Source organism: Talpa europaea (assembly GCF_964194135.1).
Source record: "Talpa europaea genome assembly, chromosome: 10".
NCBI classification, from domain to species: domain Eukaryota; kingdom Metazoa; phylum Chordata; class Mammalia; order Eulipotyphla; family Talpidae; genus Talpa; species Talpa europaea.
In genome coordinates this window covers 117,170,569-117,191,646 of record NC_140077.1, presented here as the reverse complement: position 1 = coordinate 117,191,646, position 21,078 = coordinate 117,170,569, and the positions used below count along the sequence as shown (strand labels likewise).

Below are 21,078 nucleotides of genomic sequence, written 5' to 3'. Positions count from 1 at the left end.
AACAAAAAATTCTCTTGCATACAATCACAAAAAATATTCTGACTACCACAAGGAGGAAAAAAGAAAAACTATAATTGTAGAAGCAGCATAATTTTAGAAAAATAAATTCTATAATTTTTGAAAATGGAAGAAAACAGTATTAGAAGAAAACAGAAAAATGGAAATGTATGGAAATGTACGGAAGTGGATAATAATTTTTTCTTTAAAATTTTCCTTTGCCATTTAAATATTTTTATAAGAAAACCAAGTCAAAATTTTATGATTCACTTAGGATATATATTTGGAAACTAACTTACAAGCAGTGAGGGTACTTCTTAAAAGTTTGGTAACCTGTTAACTAGTTTATAAATCATAAAAATCAGTGAAATGTTAACCACCTTATAATGACCTATACACATTTTTAAAACTGCTTATTCAGGATATCATTCAAGAACATGTATGTCACTCACCTGCTGGGACAGCTGTAACTGTTCTTGAAGGTTCCTGACTGTTTCACCATCTGCGCACATATCACTTTCTATCTCTGTGTCGAAGGGCAGTGCCTCCAACTGCTTTTCAACAGCATCTTTTAGCTCACAGTGCAGCCTTTGGAACAAACATTACACAATAAGCCCAAATTCCTTTAAGTAGCACTAACTACTCTTTAAGGGCCCATTAAATAAACGTTTGGGTCAAAAATCATTTGTAGGGCCTCCCCGGTGGCGCAGCGGTAGAGCGCTGGGTTGCGAGGCTGCCCGCGGCCTCTGCGGTGCCGGTTCAATCCCCGGCTGCTCCCCGGCCACCGGAGGAGGGTCCCACATGGCGCGCAGACCTCTCCTGCCGCCCGCTGCTCCCCTCAGCAGTGTACTTCGGTCCTTCTGCCTGCTCTGCTCCCCGCTCTGGCTCTGGTGAATTCTCTCACCCTCCCGCGCTTCTGACTGTACCCAGTGCATGTATAAAACAAAAAACAAACAAGCAAACAAATAAAGAAAGAAAAACATGCCTCTATTAAAAAAAAAAAAAAATCATTTGTAGCACAAAAAACCATTTTTAAGCAGTTCTCAAAAAGAGAAGTGTATAATCATGAGTAAGTACCACACCAGAAGAAGAAAAATATTATCTAACAACTTCATAAGCATTAAAGTGGTCATAATTATCAAGCATAATTCAGTTTACCCTGCGGAGGCTGAAACTTTTCAAAAACATAATATTCAGATATTTCACCTTCCTAAATGATAAAACAAGACATTCAAGGAAAAAGCTCTAAATACAATAGGGTTTTGTCTTGGTGATTAAATAGAAATTGGATATTAAGTCTTGTAGAGTGACTTGTTATTTTCTTCACTTACGTTTCACAAAATTTGTCTGACTTCTTCCTGGCGCCAGCTAATAACAATAGGTGAAAATTGCTGCTGGTTATGCACTCGAGACTACTGCTTATTTTGCAGCTGAGGCCAACTCAGGGGACACTGATGGCTGACACCCGCTCTGCCAGCTAGCTAATACCTATGTCACACAGCTAGTCAGGGGCCAAACAGGAAATTCCGTTCCTGAATACTCTGGGCCAGAATACTGTATGAATAAAATATCAGCAGCAATAAAAATGAGCTACTATGACAAGAAAGAATCCGTAGTCACTTGCTGTACCTTTCATTCTCTTTGATGACATTTTCAAGTTGTAGTTTCATTTCACCCATCTGTCTCTGAAAAAATAAAATACGGCTGTTGCAATACATTTCCCAGACAATTAGATCTCCATTACACAGTCCATTTAAAAGCAAGCAATCAGATTCTGATACTAGATTGTAGCCAAGAAATAATCATTCTTTACTTCTAACGAGCAATATTAAACATGGATATCTGAATATGCCAGAATGTAACAAGGCATTCATTTTAAAGAGAATATAAAAATATTTTCTATAACACACTGAGAAATATCTATAAATGTAATTCCTATGATTTATTGATGTTTAAAGAGAAACAGATGAAAGATACTCCTCAGGATGTCACGATAACAAATACCAGGTGATTCATATACCTTGTAATTTCATCAATTCACCTTAATTTATGTGAAGCCTAAATCAGCATAAAAACAGAGCTCTTCTTTGGCTGTCCCCACTCAGTGTCCAAGGCACTGCTTTCTCAGCGCCTGGATGCGTGCCGTGGCCAGCACGGTCCCTACCGTGGACGTTAGTAGGAAGATGGTGAGAAATTACTAAAACAAGGCGATATCCACTAGGCAGGGCATGAGAAGCAGCCATGGCTAAACTTCTGAAGGGAGGGTGACCAGATTCTCACAGGGAGGAAGGGCACTTCAATTAGGGAGAAACAGGAGACAAAAAAATCAGAGCAAAGAGGCAGAAAAGAGGCGGCAACGTAGCACGGTCACCCGTGCCCGTGAGGGAGACCCGCGGGGCCGGAGGCGGGAGATGGCCTCAGCTGTAGTCAACGCGGGACAGGCCAGGCTGGACTGCGCCGGCAGCCCCTGGAGGGGAGCGGGCCCGGGTCCAGGACAAACAGAGCAGGGGCCTGTGGTCTGACCCTGCAGGGCCCTGTGGAGCCCGAAGGGCAACTAGAGCAGGAACAGGACCACCCCCCGGAGGCCAAGGTGCCGGGGCCCGTTGTGGGAGCTGGAGGGTGCGGAGGGCCTCTGGAGGTCTCATCACTAAGGATGGATTCGACTTCCACAATGACCCCCTTTTTAATTTTTTAAAAAGTTGATTTTTAAAAGCTTCGAAAATGTCAGTGTATCTTGAAAAATATTTATTGCTCTTGAAAAATGAGGTGGGTTATACATAATATACACGTACGAGCTGGATTATGGGCCGAACAGTCACAGTGTTCCTCATCGTAAAATATTTCAAAATACTAACTGGTTTTAAGAAGAGAAATCTCAGGAAACCCTCTCATATGATTAAATTTTTCCCCATTATTTACATTTTCTGGAAGACAATCTTTCATATAGAAAGTCATAGTAATACTTGTCTTACTTCACAATAATCTATGCTTTGGGTCACTGAGATAAACCCTAAGAGCTAGTTCTCAGCAGTAGAACCTATGCAAGCAGCTGGTCTGGCAAGAGTGTGACATCTTTCTCTCTACAGGACCAACTACTCTCATCACAGGCCAGTGGTCTTCTTGCTGCAGCTGCTTCTACTTTGTGATTAATGCAGGAATCACAGGAATCATAGGTGGAGAATGTCACATGGAAAAATAAAGGTAAGCGTTTTAGTAAAATAGTTGAAGAGACTGAGTCGGATAGCTTACAAAAGTCTGAAAATTTTAATCAATTTAATTTCAAGGTAACTAGCAATTCCATTTTAGATCAAACCGCATGGCAGTATAGCAATTTTGTGAATTCAGCAGAAACTTTAGATTCACTAGTCTTCAAAAAATAAAACCAAGGCCATTTGTGCAAAAGCGGTCTGTTGCGCTCTGCCCGTTAGAAAGATGAACACACAGCTCCACCGGCTACAAAGCACAAAGGCAAGACTAGTAAATAACTTAGGATGAAACAGAAACTACAATTTAAGGAAACCCTTGTTTGAAAGGTGGGTCTACGGGACCACTTTATAAGTTCATGTATTACAAGACTGACCTTGGAAATGAATGTATAAATAATCCCAAGTGCAATGGAAGAACCTCACTAAGTCAGAAGATGTGTTTTCTCAGGAAAGCTACATGTTGATCCATTAACTTACGAAAAGGAAACTAATTTATATGTTAATTTAAGATGACAACATCATCATTTTGTTGTAATAAGTTGTGGCATTTATTCATTCATTACAAACTGAGTGCCTACTATGTGCTAGGCATGAAAGCCAGGGTAGGCTCTCTTGCTGTCCATGAAGGGAGAGATGAAAAAGAAAGATGTAAATTAAGTTCTGAAGGCTGCCACATCCACGGCCCCATGCTGAGGGGCTCGGTCGAAAGGAGTTTTTTCTCTCATAAACTTCCGCTGGCATGAAATTAAGTCAAGCCTGCCGCCCCTATCACAGTGAGCTGACGGAGTTCTGGTGTCTGAGCCCCACACAGTGATGAGCACATCCAAACTCAGAAAGAGGCCATCGCCTCTGGAGGGCTTAGCTTGAGACACAAAGCATCTAGTGAAGAAAGTCTACTACATGGTCACCCCCAGTCAGGAAGGTCGAAATTCGAGGGGAACTATGGAAAACATTTTTAAGTCAAAGAAATGCAAACTGCACCCTGCACACACACAATGCTGTGACGCTAGCTCTCACGAGTCTCAGAAATTTGGGGACCCTGTACCACCATGTCTCTGTACGGATTCTTCACTCCCAAAATAAATCCTCACTTCTAAGCAGTCTCTGAATAAAAGCTGCCACAGCTTAAGCCTCCACTGACATCAGATCGATAGGCTCTAAAATCTGAAGAACAAAATATTTGAAATTGGGAGAAAAAATTCCATTCTCCACATGAGAAGTGCAGGCAGAATAAGCAAAGAGCAATGTTACAGGGATGTGAGGTGGTTTCGGGTCTTCCTGGGGCAGGGCGGGGCAGGGCAGGTGACAGTCCCAGCCAGCACTGGTGAGCCCGAGAGCTGTCTCCTGGGAGCCGAGACACATGCTTGCCAGCGGGCAGCCGTGGGCACACACGGGGTGAAACGCAGGCCAGTCCCGCTGCAGCACACGTGCACGCTCGCGCTGACAAGCACAAGCCACTGACCGGCGATTGTATTTTCTTCTTCATCAATGTTTCTGAAAAGGAAGGGGGCATGTTTCACTTTTAATGATGAATTATTAGATAAATCTGAGAACTGCAAGTTCATACCTGGGACAATTTCAGCTGCCCACTTAGCTCTTCCACGTGCTTCTCGTACTCAGCCAGAAGAGGAGATAAAGTGCTGAAGAGAAAATACAATATTGAAAATAAGGTACCTGCTGCTGAGTGTAGCAAATATGGAACAACGAAACTGCATGTGACTGTGTTGGTGAAATGCACCCACAGCACGCCCTTCTCCCACACCCGCAAGCTTAGCTCCGCTGAGACTCCGGCCGCACAGCGTCCTGCTGTGGCCGACTGGCACTGTAGGGGCCCCCACGTAGGGGCCTCAGAAGCCCTCACTCTCCCCAGTTGCATCTGGACATGTCAAATGCCTGGAAGGGGGAGAGGCAGAGCCTGCCCCGTTGAGAAGCACTTAGAGACCTCGATGCTGCACGCTCGCTTCCTGGTCACTCAGGGACAGGCCTCATAACGTAACTGCAGGAGACCATGCAGGAACTGTTCCAGCAATAACCAGAGATAACAAAGGAGCTCACACTTTCCTGGTAACCTGGCCTTACCTTTGGCCAGTTGCTGTGTCTTCTAGTGGGTCACCTCCATGCCCCCCAAAGGCAGCTCTCTGTAACACAGAACACGGAGCTGGAAATGTCTCCCACAACCAAAATAGACAGTAGCTTAAAATTAATTACAATTAAAACTTTATAACCTTAGAAAAATCAATCAATGCAATTAAAAGAGGAAAAAAATATAATCTCAATGATGCTGAAAATGTTTCTAGTAAATTCCAATATCCGTACTCAACAACTAAGTTGCTTAATTTTAAAAGATATTATTTCTCCAACTTAGGAAATTTTATAAAATAAAAATAAACAACCTACGTTAAAACTAAGTCAGTCATGATATTTTTGCAAAATACTAATTCAAGCTCTCATTAACCTCCCACCCACAGACTACTAGTTCCTAGTTGTTACCCTGACGCATGCTTCTCTGCATGTTCCTCTACCTCACAGACAGCACCAGGCCTGTGTATTATGTCTCTAGAGTCTAAACGCTTCACAATAGATGAACAATATACAAGAGATAAATGAACTATTAACTTCTTCCAGATTACTCAGAAAATCATTCCTCCAAACATAGCAGCAGCAGACCTCAGCGCAGACCTCAGCTCGCTCCCGGCAGGTCGGGAAGCAGCCAGCTAGCCAGCCGGCGGCTCCCTCGGGACTCGGCGGGCCAGGAGAGCCGTGCAGGCAGAACTGCCGCAGCAGGCCCCATGGGCCTCAGGGCGTCCCAAGGAGCGCGCGAGAAGGGGCCGAGCCAGTAGGTCCCTCAAGCAGTGGGGCAAGCCCTGCCAAGAGCAGCAGACACGGCCGGCGCCATCAGAGGCTCCTGCAGGCCTGGTGCCCTGGGCTGCAGCTCTTGCAGCAGCGATACAGAGGAACACTGCTTGGACAGACAGGCTCTCAGCGACGAGATCAGCCCCTGGTCAGTACAGACCAGTGCACACTTCAGCACAGTGGTCGCTGAGGAGCGGCAGGCTACACTAAGCAGAAAGTAGTTGGGGAGCGGGGCCTGGGGGGGTCTGGAGTCGGGGACACTGGTGACAGAGTAGCCAGCTCAGCTTTTCCTCTAAGACGTACACGACAAGGATGTCCACCCTCAGAACTACTGTTCAACACAGAATTGGAAATCCTAGCTAGAGCCATTAGGCAAGAGAAAGAAATAAATGGGGTTCAAATTGGGAAAGAAATGAAACTACCACTATTTGCAGATGACATGTTATGAACAGGTCTAAAGATGCCACTAAAAACCCCAAACCATCAGAAATAATAAATCAGTACAGTAATGTGGCAGGCTACGCAATCAACACACAAAAGCCTGTGGTACTTCTCTATGTAAAAAATGAGCACGAGAAAGAAATTAAAGAAACGACGACATTCAACAAAAGAAACGTTTACAGAAAGAACTCTCCGCAGTTGGAGGCCTGACTCAGGAACACCGTGTTCTCTGGGGTCCCCGGGAGAGGACGCTGGAGGGACGGGGTGTGGGCTCCTCCTCCCTCGAGCAGGGCCAGCCGCTGCGCTTACCCCGTCACGACTCCGCAGGCCCAGGGTCCCCGGCTACTAGACGGTGAGTAGCTTGGGAGGCAAAGAGCACAGGGGCGGAGTTCAGAGGCTGCAGCAAACTGCCCAAACCTTTCCCTCCTGGCACGAGGCTCTTTTCATCACTTAGCAAGAAAGACTGAACCGCTCACGGCTGGATTCGCTACACTCGCTCCAGCGCACGAAGCACACAAGCTTGCCACACGCTGAAGACGTCCACTTTCAGTGTAAATCTACAGAACTGATATGTCGTTTGCTATTATCCAGGAACCAACTACTTCCCTAAGGAGAATTACTATACAAAAATCTTAAGGCAAATCTCTAACTGTAACCTGACCCCAAACAATCCTACGTGACCACTGCGCAGGAGCAGCCCCAGGAGGTGTGGAGTCACTCATGGAACAGTTCCCGCAGAAAAAAACGTCGGAAGTCCCAAGGCAAACGAAAAGAGGTAAAAATCAAACCGCTGCAGAGGTAAAGCTGACAACTGGATGTTTCCCGAGAAGCAATTTGAAGATGTTCCCAAACTTCAGTGAGTTCTCACTTCAGTCTCAGACATTTAAGTCCCTGTGGAAAGCAGCGTGACTGGACCCGTGTTAAAACAGGGCCGGGAAGCGCCACCACAGAACACACCGCTCTGCTGTCTGCTTGAGACTGAGCCTGGCCTGGGCGAAACCAGCAAGGAGGAGAATGCCCCACGGGAAAGGACCGCGAAAGAGATCGGGCACCTGCTTGCACCTGCAGCCCCCACACCTGACCACCACCTCCTCCTCCACACCCTCATTTCCCCCATTTTATACCACTACCCCTCCCGCCCCCGCCCCGGGACATGATTTCAGGTTGCAGTTTCTATCTGTGTACCCTGACTTGCGATCCCCTGCTCTTCCTAAATAAACACATGTGGCGCCTGCTAACCTTGCAGGTCTCTTCCTGAAGGTGACCCCAGCACCAGGACATGCACGCGCCAGCTCTGGAGGATGGGGCGGGGGCTGGAGGGGAGGCAATGCCTAAGAATTAATGCTGATTAAGCAAAAACAAATTTTCCTCCTTACAAAATTCAATATTGTGGGCAAAATTTCAAAGCATTATAGCCAACTTCACATGACAATAATCCTAAATGGAATTTGCATTCATATTGATGCAGATATATTTATAAGCAAATATGAATCTAGTCTGTGAAAACTTATTAATACATACCTGTACTGAGGAATATTTGGTAGAATTTTCCATTGGGTACCAACTAAAAACTTCATTTAATCTTAGATCTGGAATGAAGAGAAAAACCCATTTGTAACTCATTGGATAATGTTTAAGTTTTAAAAATAAGAAAGTAGTTACTATTTCATTTATCCAACACAAAATGGACAGTCCCCACTGCCTTTCAAAGTAAAGGGACACAGGACCCCAAATAACCAGGAGCATCAGCTTCCACACCGTGTATAACTCCACACCATGTATAACTCCACACCGTGTGTAACTCCACACCGTGTATAGACGGTGCTTCTCTGCCTGACACCAGCCAACCACTGTCCACAGGGTGAAGAACAGTATAAAGAACTGACGGTTCTGATGTCATAACTTTTAATTCTCAGTCTCTCCTGGCTTACTCCTCAGACAATCAGAAGTCAAACATTCCTCCACATTGTTTTCTCCTGCCACTAGAAGTGAAGAATTGGAAAGAAAAGCTGTTGTCATACTTTTTACAACTTGTAAAATCTACAACTCTCAGGACAGACCTCCATAGGAAGGAACACTGCAGGACAGAGTCTACACAGAATGGGAATGGGGAAGAAACAATGGAAAAGAAGATCAATCAAAGCCATGGTGGTAAGTCCCGGTGACACTCTTATTCACATCCAGAAAAGACACTCACCACAGAACACCTGGCAAACGTGCAACACTCATGTTTCCAATGACTGGCTGGCTGGCAATCCAGCAAATCTCAACCGCTTCCAAAAGGCCGGCGCCACAGAGCGTGCTGTCTGACAAGAGCACGGGAAACCAGCACGAAGCCCCAGAAGGGGAAATCTCCACATATCTAGTCGTTCTGAAATTACTTTTCCATAACCCATGTGTTGGAGGAGGAACTCCAAAGCAAGCGTGGAAGACTTCTGGACTGAATGACAGTTGCCAGGGGAGAAGCACCAAATCTGAAGGCCACCAGCTCCAGGGGCAGCGAAGGGAGAGGCCGCCGGGATGCAAAGATGTCAATGTGGAGAAAGGCACAGGTGGGCGGGAGAGGGCAGGTGTCGCCGTCCACCGACAGGGACTGGGTGGTTCGCCTAGTGGGGTGACCGATCAGCTGTAATGCCTGCCTGGTGTAAACTCCCGAAGAGACTACAGTGACACTCCAGCATTTCTTAGGGTTGAGTTTACACCACAGGCAGTGTGCAACGTGCTGGACACCATGCTGGGGCCTTCCCTCGTCATCACAGGCACGGAGGGTGGCTGTGCTGTTACACCCAGCTTACAAGTGCCAAGACTGAGGCACACCGGAGCGAAGTGACTTGCCCAAGGCCGGAGACCTGGAGCCCGGACACTGAATTCAGAGGCGGGGCTCTAAGCCCCTTGTCTATAAGGTTTCCCAAGAGCAAGAATCACTTTCCCCTTACTTTCTGGGTATCTAAAGATGAAATCTGAGCTGCCCACTGCTCTGTCCCCAAGTCCCCCATCTCACTGCCCTGCTCCTCCTCTCGCCCGCTCAGGGCATGGCACTGGCTACTGCCCGTTCCTCCCGCAGCCCGCGGGCGTCGCAGTGCTCCGGGGCCTCCTCCGCGGGTCCCTGCGGCCGAGCCTGCAACCTGCGTCCGGCCGGGTCGCCGGAGCTCGCAGCGCGCAAGGCCCTGGCCGCCCGGCCCCGCCCCGGCCGCTCCGCCCGCGGGTTCCTTCCCGGCCAGTTCCCGCCCGGCCGCCCTCCGCCCGCCTGAGCCAGCCTGGCGGAGGCCGAGAGGGCTCCGCGGGGCCGCCGACCCCGGTCTGGGCCTCGGCTCAGGGGTCCCCGCGGGCGGGTGAGCGACACCCCGAGCGCGGGCCCGGGTCCGGTCCTCCCCGCGCGCCCCACAGCCCCTCAGCCGGGGGCGGCAGGAGGGAGTGCGCCGGCGTCAGCCCGGGCCCGGCGGGGCTCGGGGGGCCAGGGGGGCGCGGGGGGCTCGGCGGGGATCGGGGGACCCGGGGCATCGGTCGGGCTCGGCGGCGATCGGGGGACCCGGGGCCTCGGCGGGGCTCTGGGGGTTGGGGGGCCAGGGGGGCCCGGGGCCTCGGCGGGGCTCGGGGGGCCGGGCTGCTGGGCGGGGATCGGGAGACCTGGGGCATCGGTCGGGCTCGGGGAGCTCAGGGGCCGGGGGGCCGGGGGGCCGGGCGGGATCGGGGGACCCCCCTCGGCCGGGCTCGGGGCTCGGGGCTTACTCTCGTCTCTCAGCAGGTCCATGTCCGCGCCCGGGGCCCTCGGCGCCCGTCCGATCCGCTCGGGGCGCGGGGCGGCGGGAGTCCGCGCGGCCCGCCCCGCCACTTTGAAACCCGTGCCCGGCCGCTCCTTGGAGACGGCGACGCCTCGCGTCACGGGCGCGCGACCGCGCGCTTCCGCCCGTCCCGGCGCGCCATTGGCTGGAGCCAGCGGCGGGCGGGGCTGCGGCCGGCGGGCCGTCCCCGCGGGCCCGGGGCGGGCGTGGGGTGGGGCCCGGCTGCCGCGCGCGCCCGTCTTTCTTTCCCCCAAGCCAGCCCGAGTGCCCGGGGAGCTGGACCCCGAGTCCTCGGCGGGGGAGAGCCCGCGCCAGGCGCTCTCGGCGTAGGGGGCGGGGCCAGGCGCGCCAGGCCGGCCGGCCGGAAGGTTTCCGGGACGGACCGGTGCTCCCCGCTCGGCTCCGGGCGCCGCGGGCCCCGCGCGCGGAAGGTTCCGCGCGGCTGGGGACGCGCCGGCGCTGGCGGGAGGGGCGCGCGGCGCGGCTCCGGCCCGGGGCCGGCCGTGGGGACTCCCGAGGCCGCTGCGCCCGGGTGACCGCGGCCCGGCTTCGAGGCCCGCCCGGGCCGGCGACCGGGAGCGCCGGCGGAGGTGACCGCAGCGGCCGCCCGCCCCCTCCGCGAGCCCGGCGGCCGCCTCCCGAGCGCCGCTCCCGGGGCCCCGTCGCCCGCGGCCCGGACCCCGCGCTGCCCGGCCGGCGCCGAGCGGGGAGCTGCGGGCCGGGCCCTGCGGGTACCCCGAGGCGGGCGGGGGCGGGCGGGGGCGAGGCCCGAGCGTCCCCCGGAGCGCCCGACGCGTGGCCTCCGGGCACACCTTAAACCACGACGCTGGACGCTCTGTCTCTGTTTGAGACGCGGCCGAGGTTTTGGGCTTGGAGGGTTGGGTTTTTTGGTTTGGTTACAGGACTTTGGGGGCAGTTTTAGTGGATTGTTGCCAAGGTAACTGTCATCTTTAAGAAGCAAAACTTAAAATCCCGCTTACCCTTTAGGTGTTCCCGCTCCTGCGCGTCTCCATTTTAAAGTTTCCCTGTGTTTTCTAGCCATATCCCTGGGGGGGGGGGACCCCTATCACCTCCTTATCACCTCCTTATCACCTCCTTATCATCTCCTTATCACCTCCTTCTTGCTCCTTCCTGTTTCCCCAGCATATTGTTTATTCTCCATCACAGCACCTGGAGCACAGTAAGGGCTCAGTAAGGAGCTGATGAAGAGATGCCAGGGTGCAGTGACTGTGGTGGACGGTGGCTGTTGGTGTACCTGGATACAGAAAAGCAAAATAGCAGAGACCACTTCGTACTTTTATTGTGTGCGTGTTTAATCTGAGGCACTGCCTCTTGTTATTATATTAGATCTCTTCTGTAATAAAGTCCTTGATGATGGATGAATTTCACGAATGTTAAAGTTTTCAGTAAATTCCCATTGCGCTCCTGGCACTATATGGAAAGCACCGTGGAGAATACAAAACTGAACATTTAAACTAGGGTCAAAAAGGTTACATGCTGCAAACAGTGATTTTTTTTTAAATTTTTTTTATAGAGGCATGTTTTTTTTTATTTATTTGTTTGTTTGTTTTGTTTATACAAGCACTGGGTACAGTCAGAAGCGCGGGAGGGTGAGAGAATTCACCAGAGCCAGAGCGGGGAGCAGAGCAGGCAGAAGGACCGAAGCACACTGCTGAGGGGAGCAGCGGGCGGCAGGAGAGGTCTGCGCCATGTGGGACCCTCCTCCGGTGGCCGGGGAGCAGCCGGGGATCGAACCGGCGCCGCAGAGGCCGCGGGCAGCTTCGCAACCCAGCGCTCAACCGCTGCGCCACCGGGGAAGCCCTGCAAACTGTGATTTTTAAAGAATTCTTAATTATTGTTAGCTTGACCAGCTAAGAGAAGTGGTCTGGAAATTGGAGCTCTTGTTTCAAGCTTGTCCTTCTATACTTACAATCTCGGTACAAAAACTCACGACATACGGTCCACTCTGAGGAGTGCAGCACAGGATGGCCGGCTGGATACACAGTCATACGGCAGGTTTCTAGGACTTTCATCTGCAGGGTGGAAACTCCACCCATGGAGCAGCCACTCCCCTCCCCCTCTCCCACCAAAAGTGATTTTCATAAAATAAAAGCAGCCCGACACAAAAGCTGCTTTCCCCGAGGAAAATTTTCAAGTGTGTTATGAACAGTGTACTTAGGCCGAGCCATGTGACAGTGCAAGCTTTCTGCTGTCCTGGGGCTCAGCCCCGAGCTGTCCTGGAAACACTTGCGTGAAGAGAACACGTCATTGCAACAGCTGCTCTGGCGGCCTGGGAGGAGGCGGCCGCCCCTTACCGGCCCGCCCCGGGCGTGTGGGCGGGGCTGGGCGGGCCTCCGGTCACCTGAGCAGGGTCTGGGCGGACCTGGGGCCCCTGGCAGGTGAGCCGCGTCTCCTGGGCGTCCGCTGCGCCTTCCTGGCAGCACCTGCACCTGCGCCTTCCCGGCAGCGCCCTCCCCGCCGCACCCTCCGGGGCTGAGGCCTCCGTTGCCAGGTTCTCTCGTCCGTGGGCCGGGAGGGCAGGAGCAGCCACGCAAGGAAGCAGCTATTGTAGAAAAGGAGCCCCTGGCGCGAGGAGAGGAATCGGGACATTTGCCTGCAAGCCTTCTGCTGAGAAACCCTCTTCCCAGGCTTCCTTCTCTGACCTTTGGGCTCTCCTGCGCTCTCGGCTCCTCCTGCCGCGGGTTCTGTCTCTCTCAATTTCCTTTGAAAGGAAAGGAATGGAAATGATTTAAATTGTGATTTTTTTCTTTTAATGAAAGAGTAATTTTAAAAATAGGTGAGAATGTGGGACACTACGGAGTAGCCGCGCACATTCCTGCCGGAACTGCTCTGCAGGCAGCTTTGGAATGGCCTCCCGGGTGGTGATCTAGGGGGGTGGGGGGAAATTTACAGCCTCAGTCACTTTCCCAATATTCCCTCTGCATTTATCAAACTGTGCAGCTTGTATAACACTGAGAGGAGAGGTGGTTCGCTTAATCAGCAAGACCAGCCTTACACTGGTCTTAAAATACTTTTACATGAGTCACTGTTTTTTGAACAGTAACGCACGTCCCTTGTGGCGCAAACCCAAAATGGGAAGAAGGGGAACAGTGGTTAGTCGCAAGGGCTGCCTCCCTCCCCGGTGCGCCCCGACGGCTGGCTGGGCTTCGGCCAAGCCGGCGGGCGTTTAACACTGGACATACCCGAAATTGAAGACCAAGAGAGTCCCTGCCCCGAGCCCAGAAAGTCTGCGTAAGCTCCGCTAGTTTGGATGGTCGGCGAACCCCACACCCATACCCACCCCCGAAGAGAAGGTCTTAGCAAAAAGAAAAGAAAAAAGAGGCAGGTGTTGGCAGCACCGCTTCTGCTGACTTCTGCAGGGTTTTCTTCTAGAGCAGACTGGATTGGGCTCCAGGGCACCCGCTCCACGGGGCACCTGCTTAGTTTACGGGAACAGACGCGGGGTGACATGCAGCTCTGGGGCTGAGAGCCCAGCCCACGAGTGGCTTCTGCAGTGACTTAGCTGCTGTCTGTAAAGATGATTGTGGTGCGCTCTTCGCCATGTAACTTGAGCTTCATTTAAACTCACAGTCTTAAAACTTCCAGCATCCACGTCCTATTGGGACAGAACTAGGGTGCGGCCTCGTCCCCCGACAAAGGGGCTTCACTCAGCGCTGTCTTCCCTGCTGTCTGGCCTTGACATTTTCAGGTCCTTGTACGAATGCACTGGAAATGTTTGCATATTGTTGAAGACCTTGTTTCAATATGTCTCTCCTCAGTCTCGAGATGGATTTTAAAATCGAGCACACTTGGGACGGCGTCCCAGTGACACATGAGCCCGTGTGTGTGCGGCTGAGTCCCCAGGACGAGGGAGTGACCCTGGAGGTCTGCGCTCCGTTTTTCAACGACCCCCCCGGCCCAGCTGGAGAGCCGGGACAGCCTTTCAGCCAACTGTGGGATTATGAAGGTGAGGGCAGGTGCTGCGGCGTGTTGCAAACACGAATCTTTTCACAATCGCCTCTCCGAGAACCAGCCTTTCCTCTTGTTGTAAGGCGGGCTGTGCAGTGTCTGATTCCTCCCACATCTCTCATTCTGGCTTTCCCCGCTCCCCACGTGCCTCCGCTCAGTCACCGCAGCAGTGGCAAGTGGCAGTCACAAGCCCCGGCTGCAGGTTGCTTCCATCTCCCTTGATGCCTTTGACCTGTTTTAAGAGGTGTTCGGTGTCTCTGTTTTGTCTCTAATACCTCCAAGTTGCTACTTTAACCTTCTTTATGGAAGTTTTGGGGTGTTTCATCTGGGGAAACACTGTCGGCTTCAATGGAAATGTGGCTTGTGTTTTCTGTGACAAGTGATCGCGTGTCAAACTAGCCAAGGCACTGCCCTCACACTTTCCCTTTTAATGCGTCCTCATGAAGCTACCAGACCTCCCTTTCTGTGTTCTCTTCACAATGCCACCCCCATCTCGGGCCATCGTCATCCCTAAGATGAAGTTGAAACCCTAGCGATCAGCTTCAGGGCGCTTAGGACCTGGGCTATGGTGCTCAACCACAGCTCTTGGCTCCCGAAAGGCCGACACACCTGCTGCTGCTGCCTGTTCTCACCGTGGCTCTCTCCCGCTCTGCTGCCCCTGCCTTGGATGCACCTGGTTCCAAGTGTAGTTCAGGCCCCATCCTCTGTAGACCCACTGACAATTCCTCTAGTCCACATAATTTGTACTTTTGCTACCTTATTTGCATGGTATGCACCTTGTCAGGTTAATCTAGCATGTGTGAAGTGTACGTGGCCTTGTGTTGATGAAGAGCTTGTATGTGCCAGCGTGCTGCCTTACACACCTGTGTGCTGCCTTACACTCCCCGTGTGACTCACCTACTGGGGAGTGGGTCAGGGCCCCAGCTGGCCCTCAGATCCTGCCTAGCACTGCTCTTCTTCAGCTAAGAGTCTGCTTTCTTTTCTCCCACAATCTCACTCTGTTTTGATATTTTTACCTTTAGTGTCTGATTAGACTGTGAACTAATCAAGTAATGGCAGAAGCACATCTCACCTTCAGAAATAAACAGTTTCCAAGAGAGGTTCTAGCAGAGGATCACTGAGTGGGAATCATTGTTAAGGCTCCCGTGCGCAGGTGCAGGCACGTGTGCCAAGTGGGACGCAGGCACGTGTGCCAAGTTTTATTTCTGTGTGTTTGGTTATTGCTCTGCTGCCACTTCTCAGGTATCGTGGCTGTCTTTCCATGTCAAAAAATACTTAACCATGGGCCTCCCCGGTGGCGCAGCGGTTGAGCGCTGGGTTGCGAAGCTGCCCGCAGCCTCTGCGGCACCGGTTTGATCCCCGGCTGCCGGAGGAGGGTCCCACATGGCGCGCAGACCTCTCCTGCCGCCCGCTGCTCCCCTCAGCAGTGTCCTTCGGCCCTTCTGCCTACTCTGCTCCCCGCTCTGGCTCTGGTGAATTCTCTCACCCTCCCGCGCTTCTGACTGTACCCAGTGCTTGTATAAATAAATAAATAAATAAATCTTAAAAAAAAAAAAAAACAACTTAACCATGTCCTTGACTTGAGTGGCTGCACCATGTTCAGCTGCACAGAAGGCACGGAAGGCATAATCTCCAGCATGCACTAGCAGCTCTCCTATAAAACCGGAGACTACCCCGAGGAGAGGACCTTGTCTGTGTAATAGGAGGAGCAGTTTAGATCGTTCTGGTTTCTGAGCAATTCTCTGATGAAGAGCGTTACATGGACGCATTGATTCAGCTCCCTTGCTTGATCATTTCCTGGGATAAATTCCTTGAAGAAGACAATTGATTCAAAGTCAGGGTGGTAATGTGGATTTCGTTACAGCCTCACCAACACTGGGCTTTATTCATCTTTTCCAATTATGATAAGCTGATATAAACAAAAGCAGTCATGCTTCATTTTCTATTTATTTCTTCTTCCAGTCAATGCCCACTTTCTTTGTCACCTTTCCTCTCGTGCGCAGTATAACTAAACATAGAGTTGATTCATTCTGTAATCTAAGGGAATAAAAGTATTTATTGTTGAAGCAAAATTTAATTTCTCAATATGTCCTATCTCTGTTTTCAAAAGTTGTGGAAGCATTTTTCCTGAATGAGAGAACTGAGCAGTATTTAGAAGTTGAGCTTTGTCCGTAAGTATAAAATATTTTTTCTAATTCATTACTACCTTATTTGAAAACATCATTTTTTAAGTTATAAGTCATATGGTATAGTAGAAATTCACTATTTCTAGTTATTTAGCAGGATGTTGTTCTAAATTAATTAGGATTATATATAATTCCTTATTTTCAAATAATTTAGAATATGTTTATATCATAAATGCTTAAAAATGTGATCTTGATATTTTATTTCACTAATGTAGTTGTTTTTTCCTAATAAATTTGGAATTTCCTTATGCAGAATGAAAAAACATTGCAAACCTAACCATTATTTACTCTAAAATCTGTAGTATATGTTAGCTGTTCAGAAATAAAAGGAGACATGGGTGTAACAAATTGAACTAGATTTTGAAAATGTTTCTTTTAGGGGATTTTAAAAAATAACGAGATTAAATTTCAGTTTTGTATATGACATAATGATACTGTCCTTCCTTTGTTTACCATTTGCTTATTGAGAGTGTTCGTGTCGCGTTGTGTTCAGTGCCAGGGGTAAAAGCTGAATCACACGTGGCTCTTAGAAGCTCACGAGATCCACCTTGGCCTTTATTCAGATTTAGCCATTTCCACGGGAACCCGCTGTCCCTGACTGACAATTTTTTCCCTGGAGATGTGAAAACGTACATCTGCACCTGCCTCTCGTCTTAATCTTAACACATCTCTAGTCAGTAAAATACTTAATAATGCAGAGCTTCTTTATTTTGCCATCACGCATTTGCGGTGGCGCTCGGGCCCCCGGGGCTGATAGTCGTTGGTCTTTGTTCCCTGTTGGAGCCAAGAGGCTTTAGATGTTATTTTCTTTCCCTTGCTATGATTTCTTTCTTTCTTTCTTTCTTTCTTTCTTTCTTTCTTTCTTTCTTTCTTTCTTTCTTTCTTTCTTTCTTTCTTTCTTTCTTTCTTTCTTTCTTTCTTTCTTTCTTTCTTTCTTTCTCTCTCTCTCTCTCTCTCTCTCTCTCTCTCTCTCTCTCTCTCTTTCTTTCTTTCTTTCTTTCTTTCTTTCTTTTCTTTCTTGTTTTAAAGATATATCTATGCATACAAGAACTGGGGTGCAGGCCAGAGGTGTGGGGGGTGAGAAGACTCACCAGAGACAGAATGGGGGGCAGAACAGGCAGATCCACTGAAATCCACTGCTGAGGGGAGCAGCGGGGAGACAGGACAGGTCTGCTGGGCCATGTGGGTCAGCTCCCTGGCCGGGGATAGCTTGATAGTGCTGTGTCTTTAGCCCCCGTGCCTCCAGCGAGGCCCCATTATGATCTCCTGCTAGAAGATCATGTGGGAAGTTCAGCTGTTCAAAGTTACAGTATTCAGAAAAGTTACCCGTAGCTCTGAGTACATTTCCACTAATGTGCTGGAAGCTTTCACTGAAAAGTGTGATTCTCATGAGCCGGCATGTGAGGTAACCATTGAGTGACTGTCCCACAGCACAGGGGGGAAGGCCAGTGGGTGGGGGCCTCATCCAGGAGACAGTAAACTCTGGAGTCCACCAGAGCTTGAAATCTCATCATTTGTTTTCATTTTATTTGGTGAAAATAGCACTTTATCTTCATGAAATGATGACTTAATCCTGGACGAGTAGGATAAGTAGATTCTCGTTTGTGTATGAAATTCATGAATTTTAAATATTAAAAAAAAACCCAGAGCCACATGGTTTCATGTACCCCAGGGCAGTCCACAGTCAGGAATCGTGGTTTGGCTGCAGGTGGTTGACTCCAGGGGCAGCTCAGGAAGCTCTGAGGGGGTGGGGGGCTGGAAGGGGTGGTTTAGCTCGCAGGACCCGCACCCTGCAGGAGCTTCTGTGGCTGCATGAGAACAAGAAGCTTGAGCAGAGGGTGTTGTAAGGGGAGGAATACCCCCTGTTAGGAAAGTCTTGCAGGAAGGCTTCCCTGACACCCAGAAGGACGCTCTGTGTGTGGCAGCGCTTAGACCGCGAGTCCACGTGTGGACGCTCAGCCCCCTGCATCCTGCTGACCGGGAAGCCGCCGCCCTGCCTGCAGAGCATCCTCGTGGGGCCGGGTGTGGCCTCTCACTCATGGGCCACGGGGTCTGGGCACACGGGGCAGCAGGGGAAGGACGGCTCACAGGATGCCACCTGCGAGGCCTGCGCCCGCTGACCGGTTCCAGACAGTCTGGTTTGCATTTTCTACCTTTCCAACGAGCCTTCGGACGCTCTTTGTGGAAATAACCTCTGGTGACGGAATCAGACTTGACCCTGGTGCCGCCTCCCCTGGGCACCTTAGCTTTCCACTCTGACTAGATTATAAGCTGCGAACGCCATGTTTCAACCCCTTTTGGCACTTTGCACCATCCACTGGCTGCACGAGTCATGATTCCTTGTGGAAAGACCAGAAAAGCGTGGGCGCGGCTCTGCGGCCTTGGCTGCGATGGCCTGGACAGCGGTGCACCCCAAGATGGGCTCTTCGGCCACCCTGGGCGCCCCTGCAGCTTGACCTCCGGCTGTGGGGATGCAGTCCAGGCACTCACTGTGGTGAGGGGCACAGGGAGGGCAGCGCTGGCTTTGCAGACGCTGACCAGGCCTTTCTGTTTTGACAGCCACGGCCAGCACTTGGTGCTTTTACTCTCGGGAAGAAGACAAGTGTGGAAAGTAAGTGAATTCAAGTGGGAGACACAATCCTTGCGAGTCGGTCCCTCAGCCTGCGCGCGGCGTCAAGGCGGGATGCTGAGGCCCGGTGTCTCGCTGCAGCAGGGCCTTGCGCTGGCCTTCAGTGCGGCCCGGGGCGAGCGGCGGTGGGAAGGCCGAGCTCATGTCCCGTGGAGTTACTTCCCGGCGGGGGTGAGCAGCTTCAACGCCTACGCCATCCACGGGTGCGGAGGCGAGAGACGCTACGAAGCCCTGTACCCCGTTCCCCCGCCCGAGCTGCGGCCAGGACAGCAGCCGGACTTGTAAGTGGCCAGTGCGGCGGGGCCCGCGGCAGACGCTCCTGGCGGCCCGGGGCTCAGTTTGCGGGCCGGGGGGCGGCCGTGGGGCCGGGCTCGGGTGGGTCAGGCGGACCCTGCTGCCGGCACTGCACTGCCTGGCCTGGCCGCTCGCTGGGCCAGGGCAGCCTCACTGTGCCTGGCGGGAGCTGCCCCACCCGGTCCCCGTCAGTCCGGCCGCCTTCTTTGCCGTCAGCCACCGCCTGGAGTACTTCCAGCCGTTCAGTTTTAACACGCTGCTCGGAGAGGGATGGAGCCAGCCGGGGTCAGACCTGTGGCCCCCGGGGAAGCCCGAGTCTCCGCGTGTGTGATGGCCGAGGTCGGCCTTCTCTGGCCTCTGAGGTAAACCAGTGCCTGGTGCAGCGTCGCCCCTTTCCCGACGCGCGACCGGGTCCCTGACGGTGTTTTGGAGAGGACGCTGCAGCTGGGTCTCTGTGGCAACTGTGTGTGAACTAGTGAGCAGACCCTGTAAGATCCTAGAAGTGTGTAGGTCCCTCGGAGTCACGTGGCCCTGGACGACCCTGCGGGGTACCCCATCTGCCCTGTGGGGATACCCCATGTGCCCTGCGGGGATACCCCATGTGCCCTGCTTCCCCATCCCTGAGTCTGTCCCCGGCTCTGTCACCCACAGGCGTTACTTCTCTTCTCAGCCGCCTGTGACCAGAACGTCTGATTTGCCCGTTTCTGAACTCCATGTCGTACAGGAAATCCTTACGTGGATTCTCTTTCTTGAAATGTGTACGAAACGGTGACCTGGTTGAGTCGAACAGAAGCACATCTGTTCAGACATCGCGGAGGCACCTGTGTTCCTTGCCAGCTGTCACCCTGTGCCGTGACTGTTTCCACTCGGTAGAAGGAGCTGGAATGACATCACCCTGAACTGGGGCGCAGCTTCCGCTCTCACAAAGTATCGGCGTTGTCTTCAGGCGGTTGAAGGAGAGGTCGGCATGGCTTCATGTTGCTGTGGAAACACCCAGCGCTCTTGGTTCAGGGTTTTCTGCTCTGGTGTTGTACTGGCTCCCCTCCGCCGGGAGCCGCGGGGAAGAGCCGAGACTCTCCGCGCCCAGTCTCCTCCAGCGGCCGCAGCCCAAGGGGACGGAGGCGGCGGCAGAGCGAGGCTGAGCCGGGGTCCAGGGCAGCGCGGCCTGTGGAGGAGAGCGGCGGCCTGGTCCGGGCCAGGGGGACCTCTGGGGCGGTTGAGGTGCTCTGTGTCTTCCCCTCGGAGATGACTGTACAGCTGTGCACTTGCCATCACTCCTCAAGGCCTGTTCTTTTAAGATTTGTGGTTTTACTGCATAGAACACGTACTTTAATAAAATATGGTTATGAAGAAGCTGCAAACTGAATGGGGTAACTTCAGGTTTATGCTGCCCCCCGAACAGTCACTAGTTGGAGGTGGCTTATCAGCTGGCGTTTTTCAATTACTACTGCGTTCTCCATCTGGGAAGAGGCACCGTGAGAATCTTCATAATGACATGGCATGTGGCAGCAGTAGGCCCTTACATTCAGAAATTCCGTTTACTTCTTTTTTGTTTTTCAAGAAGTTGCACTATTTTTCTTGAGGCAACATGGGTGGGCAAGACCGCGCGTGGCTTGGGGCTGGGGCCGCACGGCTTTGGAGGTATTTAAAATCGAGAACAGCAAGTAGCTAATTATAATAATTGATATAGCGACAGTCCTCCAGTTTGGGAAAAGAGGCTC

At 51.7% G+C, this 21,078-nt stretch overlaps 2 protein-coding genes across 2 annotated transcripts in view; one reads left to right on the top strand and one right to left on the bottom strand.

The window, feature by feature from the left end:
• SCLT1 (sodium channel and clathrin linker 1) overlaps positions 1 to 1,676 on the bottom strand; it is a gene marked incomplete at both ends in the record, with an annotated part of 37,215 nt that extends 35,539 nt beyond the window's left edge. Inside the window, 2 exons of the mRNA XM_084245606.1 lie at positions 450 to 585; positions 1,627 to 1,676. Of these exons, the coding sequence (XP_084101732.1) occupies positions 450 to 585; positions 1,627 to 1,676 (186 nt within the window). The remainder of the gene's footprint in view (positions 1 to 449; positions 586 to 1,626) is intronic.
• Positions 1,677 to 14,062: 12,386 nt separating this feature from the next.
• On the top strand, positions 14,063 to 19,688 carry LOC311178880 (UPF0462 protein C4orf33 homolog; the record flags this gene model as incomplete). The annotated part of the gene is made up of 5 exons (XM_084245604.1): positions 14,063 to 14,246; positions 16,359 to 16,419; positions 18,994 to 19,045; positions 19,145 to 19,344; positions 19,574 to 19,688. The coding sequence occupies exons 1-5, from the start codon at positions 14,066 to 14,068 to the stop codon at positions 19,686 to 19,688; spliced, it is 609 nt and encodes a 202-aa protein (XP_084101730.1). The 5' UTR covers positions 14,063 to 14,065.
• Positions 19,689 to 21,078: the final 1,390 nt, after the last annotated feature.